Source organism: Aedes aegypti, unplaced genomic scaffold (genome assembly GCF_002204515.2).
Source record: "Aedes aegypti strain LVP_AGWG unplaced genomic scaffold, AaegL5.0 Primary Assembly AGWG_AaegL5_hic_scaff_948_PBJ_arrow, whole genome shotgun sequence".
Classification (NCBI taxonomy): domain Eukaryota; kingdom Metazoa; phylum Arthropoda; class Insecta; order Diptera; family Culicidae; genus Aedes; species Aedes aegypti.
In genome coordinates this window covers 6,690-27,123 of record NW_018736654.1, presented here as the reverse complement: position 1 = coordinate 27,123, position 20,434 = coordinate 6,690, and the positions used below count along the sequence as shown (strand labels likewise).

General features: G+C 39.6%; 1 protein-coding gene and 1 long non-coding RNA gene across 3 annotated transcripts in view; one reads left to right on the top strand and one right to left on the bottom strand.

Moving 5' to 3' along the window:
• LOC110681458 (transcription factor TFIIIB component B'' homolog) overlaps positions 1-9,607 on the bottom strand; it is a 41,443-nt gene extending 31,836 nt beyond the window's left edge. The window contains exons 1-2 of one of the 2 annotated variants that reach the window (XM_021857218.1): positions 9,105-9,607; positions 5,724-6,055 (exon numbers count right to left, since the gene is read on the bottom strand). In XM_021857218.1, coding sequence (XP_021712910.1) covers positions 5,724-5,997 — 274 coding nt within the window. In that variant the 5' untranslated portion in view covers positions 5,998-6,055; positions 9,105-9,607. Of the gene's footprint in view, positions 1-5,723; positions 6,557-9,104 lie in introns of those variants that run through there. The other variant, XM_021857217.1, reaches the window with a different exon arrangement.
• Positions 9,608-11,247: 1,640 nt separating this feature from the next.
• Positions 11,248-11,862, top strand: LOC110681457. The gene is made up of 2 exons (XR_002503207.1): positions 11,248-11,493; positions 11,608-11,862. It is a non-coding gene; the product is annotated as an uncharacterized LOC110681457 (long non-coding RNA).
• The last annotated feature ends 8,572 nt before the right edge of the window (positions 11,863-20,434 follow it).

The following is a 20,434-nucleotide window of genomic DNA, read 5'->3' as shown; positions in this document are numbered from 1 at the left end:
TAGTTAGAATTTTGTCAATTAAGTAACAATACGATGGCACAAATCTCCCAACTGGTGGGGAACGTGCCTTTGGAGCCGGCCTTCTGATACCTGAACAATACGATACAGTGTGTTATGCAGGGTACGTCGTTTGCTGATGTGCTACCGGAGAACTCATTCTAGCCTTTGAACCTTGTAAAGAGCGGTAAGGACAAATGAATTCACATTGAAAAGAATAGCTAAGAAAACCTAAAGGCTCTTTAGAGGATATCCCTTCATTCGTTTCGCCTAGAGTGTAGAAACAACAATTTTCGTTCTGAATTAAAGTACTAAACGTAAGTTAAATTCAAGATAATAATGCTACTTCTCTAATGAATTTCATAACTTATAGGAAGTTTTTAATATACCTTTGCCGTTATTAAAAAACTTGGAAATCGTATTTATTCTGAGTTGGCTGCTCGCCAACAGGGAGTATTAGCACAAACGGAAAATGGAGTTGAACGTCCTATATGTTTTACCTCATTTTCCTTTCCACGGCGCTAAAAAAAAGTATCCAATATTATATTTAGAGGCTTTAGCTTTGGTATTTGTTATAAAAAAATCCATAAGTTTCTGTTTGGCCAGCAATTTAAAGTATTTACTGATCATAAATCTTTAATTGGTATTTTTGGAAAGGATGGACGAAATTCTATATTTGTAACTAGATTACAACGTTACGTGATGGAACTCTTTATTTACGATTTTGTAATTGAGTACCGCCCTGGAAGTAAATTAGGGAATGCTGATTTTTGCAGTAGATTTCCACTGGATCAGAGAATACCAGGAGGTTTGGATCAGGAATACCGTGACATGCTCTATTACCGTGAGGTTAAAAAAAATCAAGTTTCAATCGATCAGATAAAAATAACGTATGATTATTTTCAAGTCTTTTATGTTTTATATAGTAGACCGTTTTATATACTTTGCATAAAAAATATGATTTGAACCATTTTGAAAATTTTAACCATAGTTACAGTTGATGTTGTTAAACATACCAGTGTTCCAAATACCGTGCATCTGATCCCGACTGCTGAGTCACATTTTGAAACATCTCTCAATTGAACGAACGAAGCGCATCAAAAATAAAACTTTTGTATCGAAGAACGTATTGAGGTTTGCATGATTGATTCGGGAAATAAAATGTATATTTCACTTCGCCATTTTGGAATTATAACTGAAACACGGTATTTGGAACACATAAGCAACCGTGCCCTAATACCGTGTATTGACACCAGGTGATTACATTCTAACATTATTTTTGCTTGTTTGTGTGTGCAACTTTAGTTCAAGTTTGTCATGGCTTTCTAAATACTACTTAATGTGCTAACGTTTGTGACAACCATTTAGAAAAATAAATAATATAATATGCTAGAAATCCACATAATTCCCAAATACACGGTATTAGACAACACACGGAATTAGAGCAGGTTACGGTACATAAAAAGCCTATTTTTTTTAAAATGATTTTTCAAAAGAAACACAAGTAGACAAGTGTTTGTTTGAAATAATAAATTTCATTACTTTTAGATGGCCTAAAGTTGTTCCTACTCAATATAGAGATTTTCATGCCCAAATGTTTAAACTTGAATTGGTTGACAACGTGTTGAAGCTTGAAGATAAGGTACAGTATGGCCCATAAAAAATGCGAAAATCTTCATATCATGTTTTATAATAGTTTTTACATAGAAAATGTGAATGAAACATTAATATTATTCATTACTTGTATTGTTTAATCTATTTAGACTCAATTTTTCGCTTTGGACATGATTTTTATATGTTACTTTCGCTTTACCAGAGAGAAATTGGAAGCATACATTTAAATTTTATCATGCGGACGTCGAGTTCAATATCTGTGTGATGAAAGCTTCTAAAACATCAACGACGGCGTGAGATTCTTCACAGGCCTTTTCTCCAGCATACGCCCATATCAAACGATAGAATTGGTTCATACCTGGGTAATTGAAAACTTAAACATATTTTCGAAAAAACTACTCATTTTGGAGAGCATTGATTGAACCTTCATATAAGTGTGATAAGCGGCTCGGTTTTGCTCGAAACCTATTAGCTCTAGTATTGATATAAGTTGTCTCTAACCGAAGGAACAAATTTTATCCTCAAAAATCTGTTATAGGCCTCCGTATTTATTTTTTATTCAACTTTAACAAAAAAATAAAGGCATATCAAACCTATAAAACGCAAATGCCCTCAAAACTATGACCCTAGCAATATATTTTATTGTGATCATGAAAAACACGTTCTCTAAGAACTCCTCCATCCTCTGATACCAAACAAACCAAAATTTTCAACAATAAAGTGTGATTTTTGAAGGTGGAAAGTTTATCACCAGAGTATACGACAATCAAACGCTGTTTCTAGCTTTGGGCGGGCAAAACCTTTGAACTTATTTGCTTTATTACATTATATAGGACAGTAAGAAAAATATTACAAAAATTGTCCTGTATAGCGAAGTGGTGTCAGAATATACTACAATAATAAAAAAACATTCACTATCAAAAACAATGAAAATAACGCTTGTAGATGCTATATTCACGTTCCAACAATTTTCGCATTTTTTATGGGCCATACTGTAGTAGTTCCTTACTCATTGAGAGAAGGAATTTTAAAGTTATTGCATACAAAAGAGGCATTGAAAAAGTTTTTGCTTGACAATAAAACGAAAGCTTTAGACATGGATTTCAAGTTAAATTTATTTCTGATTTTGAAGGGATATTTCCTTCTGAAAAAATGCTCTCATACAAACCAAAAATGTTGCTGGATTTGATCAATCCGCATAAAACCTACAAATGTTTTTTTAAGTGATGGCGAGCGAAAATCAGAAAGTTCTGTGTTAAAGAACGTATCGGGTTCTTCTTCAGCAGTTTTTAATGGTCCTCAGAATGATTTAAATAAGCTGGTGACAGGGGATAAGATATTTACGAAAATGTTAACAAATTTCCAGGATGGTTGGAAGCTGTGTTTATAAAAAGAATGTCTGATAAAGTTTTCCAGATTCTGGTCGGTAAGCACAATACGAATGCGCACAGGCGACAGTTGAAGGCTGCTTACGAACCCAAACGAATTCGGACAGTGGTACAACTGCCAACAACCACAATGAAAAAACGTAAGAGGGAGTCAATCGATGAGGACAAAGATTTCTACGGATTTTCAGATGTCCCAAGACCAGAAGATGTTTCCCAACGAAAAAAGGCCAAACATTCTTGGAACCTGTAGTACAGTGAGACGGTTCCAGAATCACCACCATAAAAAATATTGCCACAACACTATAATAATAACAATAGCAAAATTCTTGATGCAATCTTTGAGAAATTTGCTGTAGGAATTCTAAAAAAAAATCCCTAAGAAATACTCAGAGAAAATCCCAAAGAGCGTGAATCCGTGAAAAATCATGGAAAATGCCTGAAGCGGTTTCCTTTGTAATAATAACTGACGGTATTTCTAGAAAAAAATCTTTGTGCGAATACTTGAACAATTTCTTGAAGGAAGCCCTGAAGAACTTTCATTCAACATCCCTGAAAATTCCTTGAAGAGTCAATAAACTATTTTCTGTTGTAAAAATTCCTAGAGAATATCTGTGAATCTCCCAATCAACATAGAAGACATAGAATGATTGAAGAAAATAATAGTAAAATCTGAAATTCTCGTATGAATATCCAATTCCAATGGAAATGCCTGTATCTTGGCATAATCACTACAAGGATTTCCAAAGGAATCCCAGGATGAATACTTAAACGATTTCTTAGGGTAATTTGTGTTCTCCAGAGCAACGTTTAGTGTAGGTAACCCATGACGGAATTCTTGTTCCATGAAAAGTTCTTCGAGAAAGTTTTAGCAAAATCTCTGGAAGAATCTCTTAAGTAATAAAATTATGGATTTATTGCAAGGGACTGCTGGAAGAATCATGAAAAAATGTCTGGAAGAATCAAGAAAAACGTCTGAAGTAATCTTGGATGAAGAAATCTAAGGAGGAATTTCTAAAATAATTTATAGTGTAATCCTTTCAACATCTCGGAGAAATGTCTTTAACTAACTCAGTAAAAGTATTTGTTATATTTTTGAAGAAGTTCATGAAAAATAAACATTGAAAACTGTAGAGAAATTCTTGAACTTCTTGGTGGATTTTTTAAGATTCTCCTGATCGAATATTCGAGCAATTTCTCCCAGGAACTCTCAAGGAATCCCTTCTGCACATGTATTAGTAGAGGAATATTTGTGTGAAATCTTGGAAGAATCTCTGGAGAAATTCCTAGAAACAGTGACTAAAGAATCTCAGGACAAATTTTGATTGAATCCTGGAAATTCTCGCCGATCATAGAATTTATAGAATATCTAAAGCCTGCTGGGGCCTAGCCGTAGCAGTAAACGCGCAGCTATGTCTGTTTCTGTTCGGGATGAACCACTGCGACCAGTTTTCTTTGATCTTTTGTGGTATACCCGTGTCCTTTGTTTAGTGCATGTCGTTCTACTCCATTACTATTGAGAAATAATGAAGTAGTCGTTTTTTATACAAATATCATTCTTTACCATTTTGCATAGAGCCTCTTTAGAAAAAGATACCGCTATTTATACCTTTTGGAGAAAACAGTTTGTCACCATTAAACTCTCAATAGCGCGCCTCTTAATCAGGTTCTGCCACTAAGCTGGTTGAATGATATTGATTTTGACCATGCATCGGTATTCTAGCGTATCAAATTATTGCTTCTACTTATAAGGTTCAAAGTCGTTTTTTGAAACTGTGAACATGTTTCATCACATGAGACATTTAGATTCCTTGAAACAAAAAGCTTATTTTAGAAGTTAAGAGGTCTGCTACTCCAATGATTCGGAATCGTTTCCCTCCTAGATATCGAAAGATAAACTCTTGAACTTGGTAAGCAATTGTCTCATGCGTTGGAACCAACCTCAGATGCTGATTGAGCCATTTTTCCACTTCGTCATCTCATCACCTCATCATCTAGGACAAATAGGTGGGTCTTAGTGGCTTGTTACTCTCTTATACTCTTCCGACCGTAACTTATAAGTATTCACAAGAACAGATACAGCAAGAGTACAATTTGTTAGATCTTACCCCGAACACACCTCGAAAAGGTATTCTACCCGCGTTACGGGACAACGCGCAGCTATACAGCAAGACTAAGCTGAGGGGTGGGTTCGAATTCTACTGGTCGTGGATCTTTTAGTCCAGGAACTTTTCTCAAACTACCAGGGCATAGAGTATCTTCGTACCTGCCACACGTTATACACATGCAAAATGGTCAATTGGCAAAGAAAGCTCTCAGTTAATAACTGTGGATGTGCTCATAAGAACCTAAGACATAAAAAACACAAACCTGAGAAGCAGATTCTGTTCCAGTTGGAACGTAGCGCCAAAAAGAAGAAGACAACCGGCTAGAAACCTGGATGTGTTCATGAACGAATCTTTGGAGAAATTTTTGAAATTGTAATTCATTTATCATACGTGGATTTATTAGTTTTACTTTACATAAGGTCATGGGAAGAAAAGAAGATTGAACAAATCGCTGAAGAAATTCTCGATAGGAGTCGTAGAAGGAATCCGGGAGAAATTCTTAGATATGCTTTAACGAATTTCTATGTAAATCTCGGTGGGAACTTTAAATGTAATGCCTAAATACTATATGGTACTATATTTGCGCCTCTTCTCGCTACCAGCTCTGTAATAAACATACTTGGAAATTTAAATGCTGACTGCTCTGCTACTGGGGAAGAAGCAGGGACCGGTTTTTGCTCTGCTTTACAAGCAGGTCGTTTCATCTCCGCTATTTCCGATGGTGGAAGATCTTCCTCTGCGTTTGCCACTTGCGGTTCCTCGATGTCTTCTTTGGGCTGGATCGGAGCGATCACCGGTTTCGATTCCTTACTTGGACCAGCTGCGGACGCTTTCGTTGGCCGCCGAATCGCAAGATTCGCGGCCACCTTGACGCGAGGCCTACGCATGGCCATGTTCCGGTGAAATGAGTACGAAAATTTCGACAAAAGTGTACTGATCAATAAAAAAAAAGTGTTCAAAAATCACACGCAATCTTCACCACAATGTTGTAGGCAAAAGGAAGGAACTACATTTCAATCAAGTGAAAATTGCAACAAATGCACCGCTCAGCTTGAATTTACACTTGGCACACTACTTCTGATGTCTGTCGACGACATTCACGCACGAATTATGGGAAAATGATTGAATTTTCGCGAGAAAAACCAGAAAAACGAATCAGCATGAAATTCCGACTGCTGGCTGATGAAGAGGCGCTGCTCGTTTTTTTGTTGCTTTTCTTTTTTGACGTTTCGAATTTCGTCATCATCAGTCAATGATGATCATCACACGCGGGAGCTGCACTGCATGATTTTCCGGCAGGCCAACTACCGAATGAACACTCAGAATCCGATCAAATCGTCGATAGTTTAAATGATAATCTTTTTTGCCATTCTTCAAGTTCACACGTAGTCTAGTTTTGAAGTTATACATTCCCCACATAATGGGCCGTATGAATAAAATGTAGTAAAGTTGAGTTTACTACATTCTCGGTAGTAAACGCTATATGTGGAACACGAGTGGAACATGTTTGTGTCATTTTCCTTTCTACACCTTTCGAACATACTACTAACAACGCATTGCTATGAATAAAGGTATCAGGTATCAGAAAGCCGGCTCCAGAGGCACGTTCCCCGCCATTTGGGAGATTTGTGCCATCGCCATATTTGAGCCTATTTCATCATCTACCCGAAGGGAGAGGAAAGGGAAGGGAAAGATGGGAGGAAATAGGAGTGGGGTCCCTTGAAGAGGGAAAATCGCATAAGCGAATTGAGAGCATGTAGCTCCATACCACAATGGGTTCGAACAGCGCCCTAAAAAGGACACTGCAAAAACGCATGAGCGTAAAGAGAGCCTATAGCTCATTACCACAGCGGGTTAAGAATAACAGAATGTCCTAAAGATTCAGGTTTCTGAAATCAGTTTCACTTAATAAGTGTTAACCAAGTAATTCGAATCGCAATTACGCGAAGATTGGATAGTTACATATCAGATGATAAGAAGTTCCATAATCGGAATCACAACTATCACACAAAAAATGTATCAGCACACTGAATATTTGCCATGTGATAGTTGAGTCGGCAGTGGCCAGTCAAGGTTGTTAACAAGAGACTGCAATTCTGCTTTGACAGATTTGTTAAATACTTAGCCACCTTTGGGATGGCTCAGTAATGTACAATTTTGTTTGACGACATGACTCAAAATTATTCCAATATTGCTTGTGCTGAGTTGCCGCCCAAGAATTTTCTGAAGCTTCACCCAGCACATCGAAATTGGAATAGCTGCCTGAGAGCCAATGAAGTCATGCGATGCTCCATTGCGAGCTAATTCATAAGCCAATTCATTCCCAGCAATGGAAGAATAGCAAGGACCCATATAAGTTTAACAGAGTTCACTGAATTCAGTTCCTCAAATTGAGTTCGACGTGCGATAACAAGCTTAGACCTTGAGTTGGCCTAAGCAAGAGCTTTAAAAGCAGCCTGACTATCTGACATATTCCTTTACAAATAGCCAGACGTCAACTAGTCCCGCAAAGGGAGTTGTGAGTAACAAAGTGACAAGCAATTGTGGGTTTCACTCGAATCAAGGACAATTGTGTCCCAATTCACCGGAAATGGAAACATTCAAATCACTAGGATTTCCAATGGACGGAGAGAATTCATAGAATTTGGTCACAACCAATTTCCAGTTTGTGGAGTATAACAAATGCAAAGTCTGCAAATTTACATTCATATGTTCATATAGAAATGTAGCGATGATCAGATAATGATTCATCATCTGATACATGACAGTTCGTCAACTCGTGACTAAATTCTGTTCAAGCAGAGCATTATGTCTAACACTTCTTCTCTAGCAGATACCATGAAGGTTGGGCGATTCCCTAAAATAAGTAATCCAAGATTTGAACTACTTGAGCATTCCATCAGACTGGAGCTTCTCAAATTAATATCTGAGCTGCTCCAGATGATGTGATGAGTTTCAGCATCACTACCCACAAATCAGCAGAAGGCCTTTTCATAGGCAGTGAACGACAACTCGTTTGACATCATCCATTGGGGATGGTTGATCATGTGGTAAATACACCACAAAACGAAAGACGTATTTCCTACTGAGGTTACCAACAGAAATATCAATTGTGACAGCACATACATCTCTGGTTGTTAACTCAGAATTGAGTGTAGCAACGTCAGCCCTATTTACGAGCACGCTTGCACGAGGTATGGCACGCGAGTTTGCCATTTCATGTTTATGAAAGTAACAAAAACTGGATCCACAAGGTTACCTAGAAAAAAGTTCACAAAAGTAAGGTTTTTGCGCCATTTGAACTGTACCATTTGCAGTAGTCTACAAAGATTAATCGTTGCTGATATTTTATGCTGAAGATTGGTCTGACTAAGCTATCCTAACCGTAGCCACTACCCAAACTAGGCAGGATTAGGCTTTTCGCAATTTCAGAACGAAAAAGACCAGCAGCGAGAAAAACCAGATCGGTATCTCTTAAAAGTCGCCAAAGGCGAAAAGCACAGACTACACTGTGTAATACGCATAATGCGAAACCATAGAGGTGGAAATTTTAAACTAACTTACAACGTATTAATAATCCCACCCTTATTTAGCCTCAGGCTTGAGACTGAAGAAGGGCAGCCGATTATCTCGGAGAAACACAAGGTCACCTGCACCATTGCCTCCGGGTAGCACAGGAAGGGCATAATACTGTAGAGGGCGCCCTGGTACTCCACAGGCTCCGTTTGCGGTTAGGTTTTATTTAGACCCCCCTAAACCATTCATTCTTAGGCACGGTAAGCTTAAAGCCGCATGAATTAGAGGTCACCTGTGAGGTGGACTTTTACCACCGGAACAGGCAGTCCGTAGTGTTAATTCTTAGCCAGTTGAAACAACCGCTACCGACACTACACGGCTATCTAGGCTGATCGGGAAAAGGAAGTTAACATTGATGATTAACTCCTGACGTGCCCAAACAGCCGGAGAATCAATCAATAATAATACTGATCAATAAAAAAAAAGTGTTCAAAAATCACACGCAATCTTCACCACAATGTTGTAGGCAAAAGGAAGGAACTACATTTCAATCAAGTGAAAATTGCAACAAATGCACCGCTCAGCTTGAATTTACACTTGGCACACTACTTCTGATGTCTGTCGACGACATTCACGCACGAATTATGGGAAAATGATTGAATTTTCGCGAGAAAAACCAGAAAAACGAATCAGCATGAAATTCCGACTGCTGGCTGATGAAGAGGCGCTGCTCGTTTTTTTGTTGCTTTTCTTTTTTGACGTTTCGAATTTCGTCATCATCAGTCAATGATGATCATCACACGCGGGAGCTGCACTGCATGATTTTCCGGCAGGCCAACTACCGAATGAACACTCAGAATCCGATCAAATCGTCGATAGTTTAAATGATAATCTTTTTTGCCATTCTTCAAGTTCACACGTAGTCTAGTTTTGAAGTTATACATTCCCCACATAATGGGCCGTATGAATAAAATGTAGTAAAGTTGAGTTTACTACATTCTCGGTAGTAAACGCTATATGTGGAACACGAGTGGAACATGTTTGTGTCATTTTCCTTTCTACACCTTTCGAACATACTACTAACAACGCATTGCTATGAATAAAGGTAGCATTTACTACAAAGCTACTGGTAGTTAGCTTCAGAGGTTGCTACACATGCTTTGAAATTGCAGAATTGAATAGAATAATTTACTTTTGAGTAAAAATCATGAGAAAACGATATGAGTTTTGATATTTTCGGAAGGTATTTTGAGTTTTGTTTAGGAATTCTGAGGTTACGAAAACATTCGCCCCGCCAATGCTGAGATTCCGAAAAGATTACCGGCAGTAGAAATTTGTAATATCCGTGTGAATTCTGGCATTACGATAATTATGTTATTTTCTATGAATTTTAGGATGTCGGTAGGAATTCACATATTTATAATGTAATTCTGAATTTTTCGTGTAAATTCTGACATCTCAGATTTCCTTTGGAATTCCGAAATTCCTGTAGGAACTTTGGGATTCCGATTGGGATGTCGGATTTTTTATGGTAATTCTGAAAGTTTAAATACCATTCTAGGAATATTGCGGAATATTAGGTATCTGGTAAAAACTCTAGAATTGGGGTGGGAATGGGATTCCGAATATTAATCTCTTGGAATTCTGTGGGTATCTTTGAGACGGTATTGCTGTAAGAATCTATAAGATTGCGGTTGGATTCCTGCGGATTATTGTGTGAATATTTGTAATTCTGGAAATCAATCTTTGTAATAATTGTAAAAACCTTTAATAAGATTCCGTTGATCTCCAGTTCCGTTGGAATTTCAAAGCAAAGCTTTAATATAAACGATTTGAATGTCGGTAAATATTTTATAGATTTCAATGGGATTTTTTGTGAAATCGACAAGAATTTTGATAATTTCAAACCCTGGTGTTTTAGGGGAGATCTTCATTGAATTCTAACGACTACCAATGGAATCACTACAATTCCCATAAAAATCTCGACATTCTAAGTTCTAGACATTCCAAGGACACTATCAGAAACCCCACCAAAATAACGAGAATATCGCAGAAACACTTAGAACTTCCGGAATTCAACATGCTGTTAAGAAACACACGGGGAGCATCAAAATTCTACCGCAATTTCACCAGAATCTCAGTACTGGTGCTAGAAAATATGTAATTCCAAATTTGATAGCTGTAATCTCAAGATCTCTTCATAGATGTTAAGCTAGTATTTAAAAAATCATCAATCACTGGCGTTGGCGAAGGTCGAAAACCACCCAGAAAATGCTTTGATGTACCATCATCATAAAATCATAGACATAAAGAGAATACCAGAATTACACTACAAATTTTGTCAAATAACAGCACCTTCATGATTTGTGCAAATTGTCGCGTAATCGATTAGATTCCATGCATTTTCTTCATATGCATGATTGTATTAATCTTAGGCGTCACTCTGAATAGATTGTTCTTTACGTGCAGAATCACTCTGCACTCTGAATGGAAATTTCTTAACATGCAGCTTCAGTCACTGCTCATGTTCGAAAGTAGTAAGCACTACATGTTCGAAAAGTTTTTTTATTCATACCAAAAGTGTAGTAAACTTTGTGGATTTTGTTGTTGAGTAGATGCTACATGTAGTAAAGTTCAAAGTTTTTTATTCATATCACCCAATAAGTTAAACTATGCAAGTTTTGCACCCGCGAAATTTGACCAGTGTATAACTCCCACCGCTAACCACCATCATTGTTTTTTTTTTCACGTTGTTGGTGTCAATTTTGTCGAGGTGAAATTGTAATTATTTGCGGCTAAAATACGTGTGTGTCTCGCGCAAGAAGTTGGATTTGAAACATCATTTGTTCCTAGACGATATGGGAAAATAAAAGGTAAGTCATTCTCAATATTTGTTGCTCTAAAAGCCATCGACTTGTAAGAGGCGTTTTGGCCGAACAAATTCCAGCATATCTGTTTGATTTCAATGGATTGGTTTTTTGTTCTAGACACTTCCGAAGTGATGAACGGCAAGGAATCATTGTTGCAGATATTCCGGGCAACAATCCGAGACAATTGTGCAAAATGTTGAGCGGCAGAAGAGCGAAGTGGAAGGCAGAAAGAGATCCTGAAGCACCTTGACCGGAACATTTTAGTGATATTGATTAAAATATGCGAATGTACTCTTTCAACATTGTGATACGTAGATTCTTCATAATAAATAAATGTGTCCGTTCCGTCCGTTTACTGGTCTTTCATAGGAAGCTACTTACCTATTTCAACTTTAGATAGGTTGTCAAAAATCCAGAAGCCCTAAATCTGTTAAACTAAACACAAATATATTTAAGTTAGACATGGTTCCCTATATATTCAACTTATACTAGACTCGATTACCCGACCCTTAAACGAGACTTGGGGTCAACCAGGCGAAACGTCATTTAGTGTGACTTTTAAACTAGTTAGTGTAAATTATTTTCAGAGTGAATCCGAAGGGGATCATGGTATGAGGATGTGCACTAAGTTGTCTGGCCAAAGCGGAATATTCACTCACGGCAGGGGGTGGGAACTCGGCTCACTTGAAATTGTGCCGAAATGGACTTATCCACGGTCTTCTTTTATCCTCGACTTTCTTTCTCTTTTCTGCTCTAAATGCGGGCAGTGTTTACATAAAATGACATCCGGACCAACATCCGGACGACGAATGTTCACCGGATGAACATTGAAGTGGATGAATGCACAACGAAATCGTTCATATTTTGTAAACACGGCCCGCAGTAAAAGGTGTTCTTCCCGATGGAAGAAGCTGCGTGACGTCATTGTAAATTAGTTCATATGCCGACTGTGCGAGAGTGAGCGATCGAATAGGCCAGGAGAACTTGTCATTCATTTTCTGTCAAATCTCATACAAAATCTACTTTTTCTTTGACATAAATTCACTCTAGGTGAACCACTTCCCCTGGCCTATGGACCGATGCACGAGTTCACTATTTGACTTTTGAGCGGTGCCGAATTCACTTGTTTCCATGGGCACGTAAATAACACGGCACCGCTCAAACGTCAAATCGTGAGCGCATGCATTGGTCCATGGACCGATGCGCGAGTTCACTAATTTGACGTTTGAGCGGTGCCGTATTCACTTGTTGCCATGGTCACATAAATAACACGGCACCGTGTAGGGTCTGGGAGCACGGATCTAGCTAGAGGAGAAAATGGGCCATGGAGGGTTAAGGAAAGAGATGAGGTGGATGGGAAGGAAGAGAAGAGAGGGGTTGTTGTGAGATGGAAGAAAAGAGGAGTGACACGCGAATAAACCGGGGCCGTTATCAAAAGCGAGTAAATAGTTACGAGATTCCGTGAACAATCCGAAGATACCGCTATACTACAAATTGGCGACGAAGGAAAACACAGGGTATGTATTTTAATCGAAAATCGACCTAGGAAAGTGAAAAAATAAAAATGTTTAGAGTGTGCAGAGGTTGGCTTCAAAGTGGGAAACATGGCGTCGTCCGAAAATCATAGACAGCATGTGGTTTCTGTATTTGCTTGGTATGCTATCGGCCGTACGTCTGTATGTGTACGAGTGTTAGTGACATGTTTATAAATCTGCTTAATAGGGTGAAGTTACCTATTGATGTCGATGATTTCTAGAAGAATAAAACAAAAATAAACAAGGGTCGGGATCAATGTAATTTTTATGTATATTTTGTAGAATGTGTAAGGAGTGATGGGTTTGAACTGGAAAACAACCGAGATGTACAATGAGAAAACTAAAAAAAAAAAAACATTTGAAATTATAAAAAGTAGCGATCGAAAGGGTTGATCAACATTCGCGAGGGACGAATGTGGCTACATTGTGTGAATGACTGGCTGGAGTGGAGAAGAAAGTAGTTTACGATGGTTGATGGACATTGAATTACTATAAATATTGTGAGGGACAATATGTTTCTGTTTTCAGGATGATTAACCGGTTACAGAGATTCATCGTGAGGGGCGATGAATTTCTAGAGGTATTGTGTACATAGAAAATAAATATTCCATCGTGAGGGGCGATGTCAAAATAATATCGTGTGGGTCGATAGTACACAATATGTCGTGAGGGACGACCAATAACATAATATCGTGAGGGGCGATATTTCATCGTGAGGGACGATGAGGATTGCTTACCAATGATGGGTGAATACATTGATAACTAATGTCACATCGTGAGGGACGATAAATGACTAGGAAGTATCGTGTGGGTCGATATGAATCACGAGGGATGATCAATATACTGATATTCAAATTTATTTATTTTTATCCGAAAAAAAATACATATTTATAAACATATAAATAAAAACTACTTTAACAACAAATTCCTATGTAATTCGAGCTCGGCAGTTAAATCTAAACAATGGGTGTTTGGTATTGTTATATTGATAATTGCAGATGGAAGATACAAGGCCATGCCACAGTTTAGGTGCGAGGATATCGCTAAGGCAAGGCTTCATCATGAATGGAATGATTGGAAAAGTGGTTTGGAAAGATACTTTGATGCTCACGATATCACAGATCAGTACAAAAAGCGGGCTAAGTTGCTATATCTGGGCGGACCACAATTGGACAAAGTATTCACCAACCTTCCCGATGGCAATAAATTCCCGTTAGTTGCTATTGAGAAGAGATATTACGACGTGGCAGTTGCGGCATTGGACAATTACTTCCAACCTGTGAAGCAGGACATTCTGGAAAGACATCGTTTTGCGTCAAATGAAGCAACAATCTGGAGAAAAGTTTGCACACTATATGGTAGCTCAGAAGTTTAACAAACATGTTTGGTTATTATGATTAAATTCAATTTATAACTCTTAGGTTCGGTTAAGACAGCAAGCTGCCCTCTGCGGTTTTGACAAATTTCCTAAAGTGACGAGACAGGTTTTGACTGACATGATGATCACCGATGTTATTGTAGAAGGTTGCCAATCGATCGAACTTCGGCGACGAATGCTATTGAAAGATCGCACATTAGACGAGATCGAGGAGATTGCTTCTGGCTTGGAAGGTGTTGATTCTCAAATCCAAGATCTCGCAGTGAAGTCCACTGAGGGTTATGCTTCTGACAAGGTGTATAAAGTGAAGCATTTTTCAACACAGGGATTTAGACGTCCACCGGTGCCTAATTTCAGATCGGATAGGGGGCGTTATCGAGGACGTCAGCCTACACGACAAGCAGTAAACATTGTTTGCTTCAATTGCGGTAAATCGGGTCACATTGCGTCGTCTGAAATCTGTCCAGCAAAGGGGAAACAGTGTCGAAACTGTAGACGAATGGGACACTTTTGATTTTACTTGTAAATCGCCTCGCTCTTCTGAGACACGAACTTCGTCTTCACCACCGAGTAAGAAGATTCGAGCGGTGGAACAAAATGAAACACATGATGCCGATGATGGAAAAGTTTTACTATGCTTTCTTCAACGGTAATCTGACCAACATGTTGACATTCGATGTAGGAGGCGTGTCTTTAGAGATGCTTGTGGATTCAGGAGCGGATGCGAACCTTGTGACACTGGAAGCATGGGAGACGTTAAAACTGGCTGGTGTACGCGTTACTAATTCCACTAAAGAATCTGATCGATCCTTTCTTTCGTATGGTAGTACTAGTCCACTTGCAGTCCGTGGAATGTTCACAGCAGAGATCAAAATCCAAGATCGGGTAGCACTCGCTCAATTCTACGTCGTGGAAAAGGGACAGACATGCTTGTTAGGAGATGTTACTGCAAAGCAGTTGAAAGTGTTGCAAGTTGGTGCCAACCTGAACCGTGTAGAGAAGTCCGAACCGTTCTCTTGTATCAAGGATGTAGAAATTCACATTCACATGGATCCAGAAGCTAAGCCCATCGTTCAACCTGTAAGGAGGTTGCCAATTCCTCTCGAAGCTGAAGTTAATCGAAAGCTGGATGAAATGCTTAGTAGGGATATTATCGAGTTAAAAACGGGCCCAACTACGTGGGTTTCCCCGTTAGTCGTCGTTGCTAAGGCAAACGGAGGATTGCGGTTGTGTGTTGATCTTCGTAGAGTGAATCAATCCGTCTTGCGGGAGCATCACCCGATGCCGGTCATAGACCACATACTGGCACGAATCGGGAAACGGTGTTGTCTGGAGTAAGTTGGATATAAGGGATTCTTTTCTTTCAAATCATGGTTGCTGTGGAGTCTCGAGATATTCTAACGTTCATCACAGAAAAGGGGTTGTTTAGGTTCAAAAGACTCCCCTTTGGCCTAATCACGGCGCAGGGAAATTTTTCAAAGGGTTATCGACGAAATACTTTGCGGGATGCGAAGGTACCCATTGGTATCTCGATGACATTTTTGTAGAGGGAGAGACGCTTGAGGAACATGATGCTAGATTGGAGAAGGTAATGGCTAAACTCAAGGAGCGAGGAGTACAATTAAATTTGGACAAATGCCGATTCAGAGTGACTGAACTTGAATTTCTTGGCTACAAGATTTCTGAGTCTGGAATAGCTCCATCCGATACAAAGGTAAAGGCAATTATGGATTTTCGACAACCGACAAATGAAAGTGAAGTCCGTAGTTTTTTGGGCTTGGCAAACTACCTTAATAGGTACATTCCCCATTTGGCCACTCTGGACGAACCTTTGAGAGAGTTGACTAGGAAAGGAGTTAAGTTCTCTTGGGGTCCAGAACATGAAACATCTTTTCAAGCTATCAAACAGGCCATGTCAGATGTTCGTATCCTCGGGTTCTACGATGCTCATGACAGAACAGCAGTGATTTCTGATGCTAGTCCTACAGGACTAGGGGCGATGCTGATACAGACGAACAATCAAGGAGTCGATAGAGTGGTTAGCTTTGCGTCGAAATCACTCACAGTGACCGAAAAGAGATACTGTCAGACAGAGAAAGAAGCGTTGGGGCTAGTATGGGCCGTCGAAAAGTTCCAATTTTATCTCTTGGGTCGAAAATTTGACTTGATTACGGATTGTAAGGCACTTATATACTTATTTACTCCGCGATCAAGGCCATGTTCGAGGATTGAACGGTGGGTGTTGAGACTGCAATGCTTTAATTACTCGATTGTTCATATTCGAGGGGACCAAAATGCTGCAGACGCTCTTTCGCGTCTTTCGTGTGCCAGCGTTGAACCTTTTGACTCAGCTGAGGAGCTTGTTGTCCAGCATATAGCGTCAGTTAGTGCAGAGTCCGTCGCAGTCTCTTGGCAAGAATTAATTCATGAATCTCGAGACGACGCAGAAATCATGAACATTTTGAAATGTATTGAGGAGGATACTATTGAACAATTACCAACTGTGTATCGTATTATTTCTTCAGAGCTCTGTGATGTAGGGGGAGTCCTTCTGCGTGGAGACCGCATAGTTGTTCCCGCAGGACTAAGGAAACGAGTTTTGAACATAGCGCATGACGGGCACCCTGGGGTGCGAATGATGAAATCGTATCTTCGATCTGTCGTTTGGTGGCCCAAACTGGATGCTGACACAGAAAACTTTGTGAAAAGCTGTCGTGGATGTATCTTGGTTGCTGCACCTGATGCCCCTGAGCCAATGCTTCGTAGAACACTTCCTTCCGGACCATGGGAAGACATCGCTATTGATTATCTCGGACCACTTCCCGAGGGTCAGAACTTGTTGGTGATCGTCGATTGTTACAGCAGGTATCTTGAAGTGTGCGAAATGAGCTGTATCGATTCAACGGAGACAATCAGCCGCTTACGACAAGTGTTTGGAAGGTTCGGTATACCATCGCTGATTAAAGCAGACAATGGTCCTCAATTCGCCAGTGCAGAGTTCAGAATGTTTTGTAGTGAATACGGAATACAGCTGGTCAATACAATCCCGTATTGGCCACAGATGAACGGCCAAGTTGAGCGGCAGAATCGTTCAATTTTAAAGCGACTTCGTATTGCGCAAGAACTCGGTAAAGATTGGCCGTAAAGAGTTGCACGAGTTCCTTCTCGTATATCACGCTACGAATCACGCAACTACCGGGGAAGCCCCCTTCGAAACTGATGTTTGGACGCCGAATTAGGGGAAGACTTCCCTATGTTCCGGCTCAATATGATGACGAGGCAGTACGCGATTTCGATAGCCTCCAGAAAGAGAAGGGGAAGAATTGGGTCCTAAAGCCCTGTCCCAATTTTAGTGCCAAACACTTAAGTTTAGGCCAAAAACACATGTTTACTCAATTTTCTATTTTTTTCCGTTGGTTTAAGCCCAAAAAACATTTTTATTAGATTTTGTCACATCCTTTGGCTTAAACTCAAATTTTGGGTGTATTTTGTTTTCCGTGTCCCTTACGAAATGTCAGATAGGAACAACCCCAGTGGTCGAACTAAAACCCCTGTGGTGTTTTTGTCGACTAAGCGAACGTCAAACATGATCAAAAGTGTCAAGGTTCATTTATGGACCAAATTTTTTAAATTAAAGTTTAAACATGATATCCAGCTTTTTACGAGCGCTAATGGCCGCCACAATCAGTCTCGCTTTCTGATAGGGATCAAACGATCTGACATTTGGGTTGGGTCGGATGACAGCTAATCGATAAGTTTTTGATCGATCTTATCGATTTGCTATCAAATGACCCAAGCCAAATGTCAGATCGCCTAGTCCCTACCAGAAAGCGAGCTTCTTTGTGGCGGCCATTGGCGCTCGTAAAAAGCTGGATAGCCATTATTTGAGCGGGAAAAATTGCTAAAATAATTACAGTAACATGCTTTTTCGTGTTATTAAATAAAAACAAGATTTCATTACAAATTTTAGGACCCAATTATTCCGACAAGAAGCGTCGGGCCGCTTATAGCGAAAATACGGGAAGGTGACAAAGTTTTGCTTAAACGGATGAAGAAAAACCATAAGTTGGAAGCAGATTATTCCCCAGAGGAGTACTTTGTTGTGAACAAAACTGGAGCGGATGTACTCGTACGTTCCCGGCTTTCCGGGAAAGAGCTACGTCGAAATGTAACACACCTGAAGAAAGTTCCCGAGGAAAGAGAAAGCGCAAAGAGTAATGAAACCGGTCAAACTACATCAAACAACGTGGCTGACGAAGAGCAGGAAACTCAGGAAACCATCCAACTGCAAGAAGAGCCTGCAGGTCGCAAACGTGAGCGACAACAACCAACGAAATTCAAAGATTATGTTCCATATTAAAGTTCTGAAAGTAAAGGTGGGGTTGTAGGGTCTGGGAGCACGGATCTAGCTAGAGGAGAAAATGGGCCATGGAGGGTTAAGGAAAGAGATGAGGTGGATGGGAAGGAAGAGAAGAGAGGGGTTGTTGTGAGATGGAAGAAAAGAGGAGTGACACGCGAATAAACCGGGGCCGTTATCAAAGCGAGTAAATAGTTACGAGATTCCGTGAACAATCCGAAGATACCGCTATAACTACACACCGCTAAAACGTCAAATAGTGAACTCGTGCATCGGTCCATTCACATGACGTTCCAAAACCAGCTGATCGGGAAGCTCTTTGACAGTTCTTCTATGAAAATGACAGCCTCGTGTATGGACCGATGCACGAGTTCACTATCTGACGTTTGAGCGGTGCTGTGTTATTTACGTGACCATGGCAACGAGTGAATTCGGCACCCGCTCAAACGTCAAATTAGTGAACTCGTGCATAGATCCATGGACCGATGCACGAGTTCACTAATTTGACGTTTGAGCGGTGCCGAATTCACTCGTTGCTATGGTCACGTAAATAACACGGCACCGCTCAAACGTCAAATAGTGAACTCGTGCATCGGTCCATAGGCCAGGAGAAGTGGATGAACTTGTCATTCATTTTTCTGTCAAATCTCATACAAAATCTACTTTTTCTCTGACAGAAATTCACTCTAGGTGAACCACTTCCCCTGGCCTATGCACTGGTCCTCCCCCGATGTAAACAAATGCATAGACCGAATTTCGTACGTTGCACTATCTTTAAGTGAGCTACGTTTAATTGGGTCCTAAAATGTTTAATGAATTCTCGTTCTTATTCAATAATACGAAAGAGCATGTTCTTGCAACTACTTTAGCAAGTTTTCCCGCTCAAATAACGGCTATATCATTTTTTAACTTCAATTTTAAAAATGGTTCCAAATATCAACCTTGACACTTGTGATCTTGTTTGACATTCACTTTTTCGACAAAAATGCCACAGGGCATATAGTTTTATCACTGGGGTTGTTCCTATCTGACATTTCGGAAGGGACACGGAAAACAAAATATACCAAAAATTCGAGTTTAAACCAAGGGGTGTGACCTTGGGTGTGACAAAATCTCAAAAATCATAAAACAAATGTTTTTTGTACTTAAACCAATGAAAATCATTTAAAAATTGAGTAAACATGTGTTTCTGCCTAAACTTAAGCGTTTGGTAATAAAATTGAGACAGGGCTTTAGGACCCACCTAAAAACGAAGGCAAACGTCAATTTCTGACATAAGATGCAATTTATCAATGTTGGTAGCTCTGTTTTTTCTTTTGTTCTATGTTATTTGACAGCTCAAAACTCAGCCCGATTAGTGAAAGTCTTTCACTAAGTGGGCTACAGGTTTAGTGCAACGAACGAAAGTGTGACTGTACCTATCATAAATTGTTTCCATTTAACAGCGGCAAAACAAACAACTCAGTGCAAAAAAATCTACCCAGCGTTAGCTTTCGAAGTCTCTCCGTGATGGGTTAAAATAACTTAACATTAGGTTAACTCTTAAAGAACCCAAATTTGGCTTATTCCATTGAACTTCGACGCTGGGTCGGTGCGTCTCTCTCTGTTTTTGACAACATTGCTGTTGCGAGAGAGGCAAGACAACCCAACCGTGGGTAAAAACTAAATGCAGTT